We start from the raw sequence: 10,000 nt of genomic DNA, 5'->3' as shown, positions 1-10,000 counted from the left end.
TACAAACACACACAAGATAAAATCTCAAAAAATCCAGAATTACACTCATGCACAATGCAATATATCACTTTAAACTATTAAAAATGTTAATTAAAGCCACTTTTTGTCAAGTTTTTAGGGTTTACAGTGTTTGGAAGAAAGATTAAATAATAATAACATCCAAAATAATCAATAAATTATCAATAAAAACTAAAAACATGAATCACAAAAATATGGAAAACTGCTCAATATTTGGATATTTTTCATAGTGTGAAACACGGCATTTTTTACAGTGAGGAACTCACACACACACACACACTGAATACCATTACTATTCACAGCACAACTATCTGCAGTCCCTCCCATCACACACACATTTCTCCTGCCCAGTTTCAGAGCAATCAGCATGAGAGTGACTCTCGGTCTGGCCTGGCCTGTTTGCCTGGTTCCAGCAGCAGAGCAATGCTAACAGGCGTAATATCTATTTATCCAGATGAACTGCCTTTCAGTTCCTATCTGAGGCACTCAACAAGTGTGTATGAGTGTGTTTGGGGGAGGAAAGGAGTGTGTGCCACCGATCAATGTCAGCGGCTGGCATGAGATCAGTGTTGAGTCATGCAGGACTGGGAGGAAAGCCTGAACTACTCCAAATACTGCTGATATTTGCATGACTTCTGCTTTAGTGAATGTGTACGCTTGGACTGATGTTGCTGCTTAATCAATGATTGCAAATGTAACGTGAATTAAAAATAGTTTCAGCCAGAAATGTTTTGTGTGTGTTGGGGCAACAGAAAGAAATTAAGTTAACCTATTAGTTTAAAAAAAATTAGCTGGATTGAACATGAAATAATTTAAGCTGTCCCACAAAAAAGTCAGGAATTGCATTGTTGGAATAGTTGGCGGGTCATTCCGCTGTGGTGACCTCTGATAAATCAGAAACTAAGCTAAAAGAAAACTAATGAATGAATAAACAAACAGCAAACATAATTCTTTTGAGTGTACTCTGTAAAAATTGCTTGCTTTCATACAATTCCTTCATTGTCCCAACACAAATATATGATAACATAATTGTGTTTACATATTTAAGTGAATTCCTTGAAAAAAAAAACTTTATGAATCGTGTTGATTTAGCACATTTTAAAAAAGTAGTTTAAAAAGCAAGAAGCAAAAGTCTTTCGTTTTGAGTGTATGCATCTCCAGAAGTGTTCACTTATAAAAATAAGTGTAATCTTGTGACATATTAATAAAATGTTTTATTTCTGAATTAATTACTGTTATACATTTACTTTGATGCTAAACTTAAAACCACTTTATTTTACCCATTTGATTGCAAAACATAATTAACAATCAATAATTGAAAGAAACTTAGTATAAGCTATTCCTTTATATATATTTAACATGATCAGTTCAGATATGTACATAAATTTGTCATGTTGATGATGGATAGACAATTATTGAATTCATATGACAGTTGAAAAGCACTATTTTTTACCCATTTGTCTGGAGAACATAATTAATTTTTAAAAATGTAATGCAATTTAGCATGACAGAGGCTCGAACCAGCGACTTTCTAGCTGTGAGGCAACAGCACTACCTACTGCACCACCGCATCGCCCTCATGTGGAGTTTATGCATTTTAAAATTGTTTTACTCTATGGCTGTTATCTTGGCCAGGTCTCTCTTATAAAAGAGATTTTAAATCTCTGCAAGACTTCCTCGTTAAATAATGGCATAAATAAATAAATAAATAAATAATTTAATAATTTAATTTATTAAAAAATAAATTTAAATAAATAAGGCCTTAAAGTTAAAAGCCAGTAAAGCATTACTTTTAAAATGTTATATTAATACATTCAAAATTTTATAATAATACACTGTTTTAACCCAACACTGGGTCAAATATGGACAGACCCAATGTTGGATATTTATTTATAAATAAAAATAAATAAATAACTTTGGGGTTAATAAAATGTAAATTATATTTGATCAAATATGTTTAACCTTACATTGGGTTTGCCAATACTTGTCCCACTGTTTGACCTACTTGTTAATGCAACCCAGCACTTTAGTAGAAAATGCTCATGTTTGTTAAATGTTTGTCCTGAAGACAATCTGAGAAAAAAATCTTAAAGGGGCTAATTGACCCTAAAATGTATTAAATAAAATTTAAAATGCTTTTATTCCAGTCAAACTAAAAGAAATAAGCCTTTGCCCAGAAGTAAAAAAAATATTATAGGAAATACTGTGAAAATTTCCTGGCTCAGATCATTAGGAAACATTCAAACAATTAGCGACATTTCACAATAGGGCTGATAATTTTCACTTCAACTGTATATAAGCTATCAAAAATGGAAAAAACCCAACAGTTGAGTTAAGAAAAAGTCATTTTAATTCAATAATGATACAAACGTAGCTATATTAGTAACCAATCGTCCATATCTGACCCACCCAACACTGGGTAAATGCAACCAACCCAGCACTAATGAGTCCATCTCCCCCTCAAGGCATCAAACTCACACTTGCAAATTTCATTTAACTGCTCTGCATTTTTAAAGCTGTAATGCAAATTGTTGGGGGTCAGGAAACAAACATCTGCATGTGTGAAACCATAGGGGTTTGTCTCAGACATTTGGTAAGAATGTAAATGTAATCTATGAATGAAGGGAAGTCACAGATATTTACTTTACAGCTGCTGAGAATGAAGTTTAATGGGGTACTGTATATGCACAGCTAGTGTTTTTCAGCCAACGATCTTCTGGGGAAAGGTTTATGTGACTATTTTTAATTTCATAAGGGTCCTTTTACAGCATCGATGTTGTAATGTAATTAAAATACAATCAGTTGAACAGACTTAAGCATTCATTTAGATCAGGGGTGCCCAAACGTTTTCCTATGAAGGGCCATAAACAAAACTTGATTGAGGGTGGAAGGCCGAAGGTAAATATATTAAACTATATAACATTAAAGTTTCCACGCCGACTCCCTAATTTATTAATATTTAAAAATAAATAGTAAAAATAATTTAACATAATAATAATTATATATTTTTTACATTTAATACAGAACTTCTTACAATAAAGACAAAAAATCTCATTTATAACACAATGGTGTTCAATGCTGAATGCACAAGTCAAGATTCACCTGCCTTTGCCTTGAGTTGCTCATCGATAATTCTTTGAGTGACAGTATTTACATTTTTATAAATCTGATTCATGCACAACATTTAGCTGACAGATTTCATTTCAGTTAGATTTTTTGTAGCCTAACGATTAAACAAACAAACAAATAAACAAACAAACAAACAAAAAAAGGTTACATTAAGATTAGAAATGAAAATCTCTGTTGGAGGCATTCGCCACAACCTTCCCATCATTCTCCATCTCTTCTCTGCACTCTCAGAAATAAAGGTACGAGAGCTGTCACTTGAGGTGTACTTGAGGGGTTTATATTGGTACCTCAGAAGTATATATTAGTACCTACAAATTTTAAGAGAAACACTTTTGTACTTGTTGGAACCAATATGTACCCTTGAGGTATTAATATTGACCTTTTAGGTGCAAATTTGTAGCTTTTGAAAAGGTACCACTCCAGTGACAGATCGTGTATCTTTATTTCTGAGAGTGTGATGGGATGGTGAGCGAAATCAAAGGTTAACATGGGCCAACTTTGTCCTGCGGGCCCTAGTTTGGGCATCTCTGATTTAGACGTTCAAGTGAAAAACAAGATTAAAACACAGTTATTAGCAGTAGGCTAGCGCAGAAACACCATTGAAAATTAATTGAAATAATATTTTAAAAACATGGCGCGGAAAAAAAATATTTTATGAAGTGCGTCTTGTCCGGTCTGAGACCCACTTTATATTGTATATCAAGCAGGCAGTGAAGATCACTGATTATCAAAGAAATCAGATCTTAAATGTGGCGAGCCAAAGTTCACCGGAAGCTCTGGGATGGCTGACTGAAAATTATAAGCCTGTTTGCGTATTCCCCATTGAATCAAATAAAATTATATACTAAAGAGCTACAGTTCATGGACCTATATTTCAGTCTTTCAAGCAGGAAAGCGTGACTTAAAAATATGACTCATAAACACTAAAACTATGTTGTCAGGGCAAGATCAAGTTCATAAAACAAATACTTTTTTCCCTTACTAAAACTTTAACAAATATACACACACACACACACACACACACACACACACACACACACATACACACACACACACACACACACACACACACACACACACACACACACACACACACATATATATTTTAATTACTGTGCCAGTGTTTATATCCTACTAATGTATTAACATATAGGAAATATACTGAAAAATGGTTTGATAGTAACAATTAAACCTACAATACTAAATAAAATAGCCGTCTTGATTCTAGAATCGATATACAAGTTAAATTTACGCACTAAATCGAAGGTTTAAAAACACTGTAAGGGTTAAAAGCCATTCTTGAAGCTTCCCTCAGTGTGTCACACATGTAAATAAGCGCGGACGTCATCTTGCCGCATTCAGCAAACTGCATCCGGGTCATTTTCTGCTCTCAAAGAGTGCTGAGGTAAATCAAAAGCGCCTGTCAGAGACTATCAGACTAAAGCAGCGCCTGTATTCTTATATCTCTTATAGTTATTGGCCTGTATATATTTAAGATTTACAGCATTAAAACTATCAGCACCATTAGTTGTAAAAAACGAGAGTTTTTATTGTAATTCTGGCATTTATAAAGGATGTAATGCGCCACCTGCTGGCCGTCTGTGTAATGTAATAACCGTATAATTAATTATTTACGGTGTGTAAATAGTAGTGCACTCGTGGTATCCATTCAAATTATGAGAGGATATATTTAAATAATGGGAATTTAAATGTTTAACTTCATATGAAAGTCCAAATATGCGATAAAAAACAAAAGGGACATGTAACTGAACTGTAAACAATAGCATTGCATTTATTTAGCATGATCAACATCATATACAAATCTATCATTGATCACAAACTGTTCTAATGATTGATATATATTCTTATAGCTACAAAAATAAGTGCTGACTATTGTACCTTAAATCAAGACTCTTTGAATGGTGTAAACATTATAAAACTTCATGGAATGTAATAATCATCAAATGCTGAAATTATGTATTTATTTAATTAATTTCAGTAATGTTACCTGGGTTTTCTGTAAATGAATCTGTAACAAACAATGGTTTTCATGGTTGGTGACCTGAGTTTTGAACTGAATGACACATTATAGTCACTTCAAAATGACTCAAGAGCTTTGTATTTTCATTTAACCGATGCATTAAAGTGCTATTAAGTATTTTAAGTACATAACATACACTTGTTAAATCATGGCATAATAAAGCAAGTGTATTTTATAAAAAAAAGTAAACATGGAATTACTCTGAATTAATTCAGGATGATGTAATTATTCATTCTGAATTGTTTAGCAACAATTACAACCAGAATTATAAACAACCCTTACACTATTTGTAAGGCATTACAAATTTCTCCTTTAAAATCCCTGAGTGAATTATAATTATTTTATAACATGATATTATGTAATAATATCAAGTCAAAAGTGATCACAATGTACATTTTTGAATAATAGTAATAAATTGATGAAATATCACAAGTATGGGAATAACTACACTGCAAAAAAAGCACTTTTCCAAACTCCAAATATCCACAAATTCTTAAATCAAGAAGCATTTTCTACACTGTAAAACCTAACAGTGAAAAATCACTAAATTAAATGAGTAAGTTTAACATATAATTTTAAAAAAGTTACTTTGACTTAATGAAAAAGAGTTATGGTAACTCATAAACTGATTATATTAAGCAGAACTCTATGAATGACTTAATTGTATTTTTTGAGTCAACTTAACTCTAATTTCCTTAAGCAATACCAAACCATTTGAGTAGCTATATATGTTTGCACTTAATTTGATCTATTAACTAAAGTCATAACGATTTGATAACTGAACTTAAATGTTTAAGTTACTAGCACTCTAAGGGCTCTATTTTAACGATCTAAGCGCAAGGTCTAAAATGCATGGCGCAATAGCATTAAGGGCCTGTCCGAATCCATTCAGCCTCTTAACTTTCTCTTTACTTTTTTTTTTACTCTTTACTCCTTTCCTTTGGTGGAGTAAGGAAACAGTGGAATCTCACTCCACTGAAGACATCCATTAGCCGACATATTTAATTTTGTTTGTTAGGCGTAAAGAGTTGTTTCAAAACAATTTCTAAATTCAGTTCTAATTTCCAGCAAAGGAATAAATGAACACTAATAACGAAGTGTGGTCAGAAAACTGAGTTATTTCCAAACACACGTCCTGTTCTTTTGCTCTATATGGTGATGCAGACATCTCTAAAACCCAACAGTTGGACAAATCTAAACTTTTTTTTATTAAAACAAATATAAATATGCATATAATAAGTAATACTGATATCAATAATAACATTATACTAATGCAAATCGTCAATAAACTGAAAAAAAACCAAGGCAGTGGTTTTTATATTTCTGCAAAAATGAATAATTTTTATAATATTTTAATCCTTTAATTATTTTTAATTTGTAACGATATTTGGTTATTGCTGTACATCCTGTGTGTATTAAGCGATGTGTACACGTTAAAGCCGCACAACTATTGTGCTCTGCGCTGGACTTTAGAGCTGCTTTTAGTTGGTCAGTAGTGCAGTCTATTTTAGTTTCTCAAAATAGCAACGCACCAAAAATGCAACTTAACACACCTCCTTTCTAGACCAGCACACCCATAAAAGTGGCACAAAGTGGCGCAAATGGATTTGCTATTTAAACAACGTGGTGCAAAACAGGAAAATTACAGTTGAGTTGGTCCGAAAATAGCAACAAACCTCGCCAAACACATTTCGCACCTTATTGCGCCGGGTGTATGATAGGGCTCGAGATGTTTGATGATATCAGTGCTTAATTTGTGAACTGCGAGGTCCCGGAACAGATCGGGTTAACGGATCTAGCATGTTACCTGAGGATGTTGAGGTGTCGCGCACGAAAGTGGAGATTGGGGTGGGGGTGGGGGGGATAGAGGGGCATTGGATAGTGGAGGGGTGTCGTGGACGCAAGTAAAGAGCTGGGACGGGGGTTGGTTGTTGCGGATGAAAGTGAAGAGGGTTGGGGAGTCGCAGAAGTAAGTGAAAGTAGACAACTGACGAGGGAGGACAGCGATCGGTTATGCTGATGAGGAGGGAGATCTTTAAAATGAGGTGCCGGATCAGATTTCAGAGGTGCCGAATCCGGCGTGTTCCAGCACAAATTAAGCCCTGGATGATATTAACACAAATAACATATGTGGTATTTGTGTTAACTTATATATATATATATTTATATATATATATAGTACTCAAACCCTTTTATTTAAAAACTTAAACGGTTTGCCGCAATCGGTTTCCTCAGTTTAAGCTAACTTTTTACAGTGAGTGTGGACAAGCAAGACATTGTCACAATTATTGTCTTGTTTTAAGACCAAATATGTCATAATGAAGAGAGTTTTTTCTTAAAACAAGCAAAGTAATCTTATGCCAGAAGGAAAAACAAGATTATTTTTCTAACCCCTTTGCCAGATTATTTAGCTTGTTTCAAGGAAAAACTCACCTAATTATAGCATATTATTTCCTAAAATAAGACAATATTTTGCTTGTCTAAAAATGCTTCTTAAGTTATGAATTATTAGATATTTGAACTAGAAACAATGCAAAAAAACCTAAGTAAGAAAATCTTTTTTGCAGTGTAGTGACAGAATCTCGTCCTTTTATGAAATTAACAATACAGGCACTATCTGTATCTGTCTAAAGCGTTTTAAAACAACATGATTTAGTGAAGTTTGTCCAAACGTTTGACTGGTAGTACATGTTTGGAGTAATAAGGCGATCTGAAATGTTTAATCGTGTTCATCTGTGTCTGATTCCTCATCTGTTCTTGCCCAGCTCTGAATCTTCCCAGTGCCAAAGATCACATAAAAGATGGCTCCGAATGCACTCACTCCAGCCGACAACCAGAACACATTCCTCCAGCCGGAAACTGAGTGCTGATCAGACAAAACAAGAGTCAATAAACTGATTTAAAGGTCCTTTTTCATTGATAAAATCATAAGAAGTAATAGTTCACCCCCCCAAAAATGACAATTTCCTCACCATTTATTCACACTCAAGAGTTTTTTTAAATGAATTTCTTTCTTCTTTTGAACACAACAGGGATATACTTGGATAAAGACAGCCATTAAAAGGTGACCCCTTTTTTACAAGACATAAAATAAGTCTCTGATGTCTCTAAAGTGTGTTTGTGTGACATTTCATTTCTAAATTCCATATAAATAATGTTTAATAACTCTTTAAAACTGCCCTTTTACTCTTTGATCCTAATTGTGCCATTTTGGTCGCTTTAGATTCAAATGAGATTGTGCTCTTTTCAGAAGAGGGCGGAGCTATAAGTGCCTATGTGTCAGCATAGTGGCAGATTCAAAACTCTAATGGCGGACGACTGCTCACGCAGGGGTGTTTATGCTAATGAGGGAGAGATGGTCACTAATGGGCGGGGCTTTCCCCCTCTGATGACACGTACAACGGAAGAATTTCAATCAAAGTGTTTCTGCAGACTGTTTTAATCAAGTGTGATTAAAAACAATAGACTTAATTCATTTTTACCATTAAAAGCTGGCTATATTCACACACTTTCTCCACATAACTGTTTAAACAGCTTATAAAAGTGATTTTTGCATAATAGGTCCTCTTTAAATCCATAATAGGAACAAAATAAATACAATGGAAGTCAATGGCTTTTGGTATCTCTTCCTTTGTGATCAACAGAAGAAAGAAACTCAACAGGTTTGCTACAAGTGGAAGATTCAGGATTATTTACGCATTTTTTACTGAACTATACCTTTAAACTAATGCAACATTACAGATAATAAAACACAGCTTACATTTTTGGTAAAGTAACCCACTACGATTGGAGCAAGCACACCAGGAATGGTCCCAAAAGTGTTTGTGATTCCTAGAAGCATTCCTGCATACCTGAGAAAATAAAGCACGGAGATAAAACCAATGCCATGAGAGTTTATTGCCATATCAGCTTCTCATCATGGCAAAAACAGATAAAATGTTTAATAAATCTCACTTTATTATTAAAACAAAAGGGTTTATAATAAAAACAAGACATCAACAGCAATAAATAATACATGAATGAAGATCTAAAAATCTTTTGATAAACATTCTACCATTTTTAAAAGTAAAAATACTACCTTAAATGTCTAATAACATTAAAAATAGCGCATGACAAAAGTACTTTATATGTTTTTTTGCTATTGCAATATTGAAATGTCTCCTTTGACTAAATGTTGTGGGACATTCATGAAAATCACATCTGTGAAAAACTCCTCAAAGGCTTTATTTTCTGCGTAGAATGTGGTATTATGGTGTTGTTAAGAAAATTTGGTATCTTTTTTATCAGTCCACATTCAAGAGTGTTATGAGATATGGTTAATCCACATGGTGTGGCAAACTTTCTGTAAATTTGAAATCAAAACTTTTCAATATTGTCAAAATTGCTTTGAAACTTATAGGACTTTGCACTTTGAATTAAGCGAAAATGATTCTGGTATCATGAACAGCACTGTAAGACATACTGTACAATAAATACATGATGCAAATTAGTCAAGCATTGCATTGCTGGCTTTTACCGTGGAGCGATGTCAATCTGGTTAATGAACACACCAGCAGCACTGAATCCGCCAAACGCACTTGATAAAGTCAGAAAAGTCACAGCCAGAACACCACTACACCCTGAGAAGCCCACAGCCAGCAGGAAAGCAGCAGGCAGAAAGAGACCTGTGGGACAGAGAGGAAAATAATATCAAGAAATCTGCACTGCAATTGATCTGTCAATATGTATCTGCCCTGTTGTTCACTGTCAATATAAATATTTATTACAATTTTTTATATGCATGCTTTAATCCTATTGATGCTTATTCCTGCC

General features: G+C 33.8%; 2 protein-coding genes across 3 annotated transcripts in view; one reads left to right on the top strand and one right to left on the bottom strand.

Annotated features, from left to right (window-relative positions):
* ppt1 (palmitoyl-protein thioesterase 1 (ceroid-lipofuscinosis, neuronal 1, infantile)) overlaps positions 1–10,000 on the top strand; it is an 847,627-nt gene that overhangs the window by 808,338 nt on the left and 29,289 nt on the right. The window lies entirely within an intron of this gene.
* si:ch1073-513e17.1 overlaps positions 6,250–10,000 on the bottom strand; it is a 24,205-nt gene continuing 20,454 nt past the window's right edge. For both annotated transcript variants that reach the window (XM_088651528.1, XM_088651529.1), the window contains 3 exons: positions 9,705–9,852; positions 8,949–9,039; positions 6,250–8,054 (listed from right to left, as the gene is read on the bottom strand). In XM_088651528.1, the coding sequence (XP_088507654.1) occupies positions 7,908–8,054; positions 8,949–9,039; positions 9,705–9,852 (386 nt within the window). In that variant the 3' untranslated portion in view covers positions 6,250–7,907. The remainder of the gene's footprint in view (positions 8,055–8,948; positions 9,040–9,704; positions 9,853–10,000) is intronic.

This window comes from Danio rerio, chromosome 19, assembly GCF_052040795.2.
Source record: "Danio rerio strain M-AB ecotype USA chromosome 19, GRCz13ab, whole genome shotgun sequence".
Classification (NCBI taxonomy): Eukaryota; Metazoa; Chordata; class Actinopteri; order Cypriniformes; family Danionidae; genus Danio; species Danio rerio.
The sequence above is the reverse complement of the archived record's forward strand: the minus strand, read 5'-3'. Positions and strand labels throughout refer to the sequence as shown.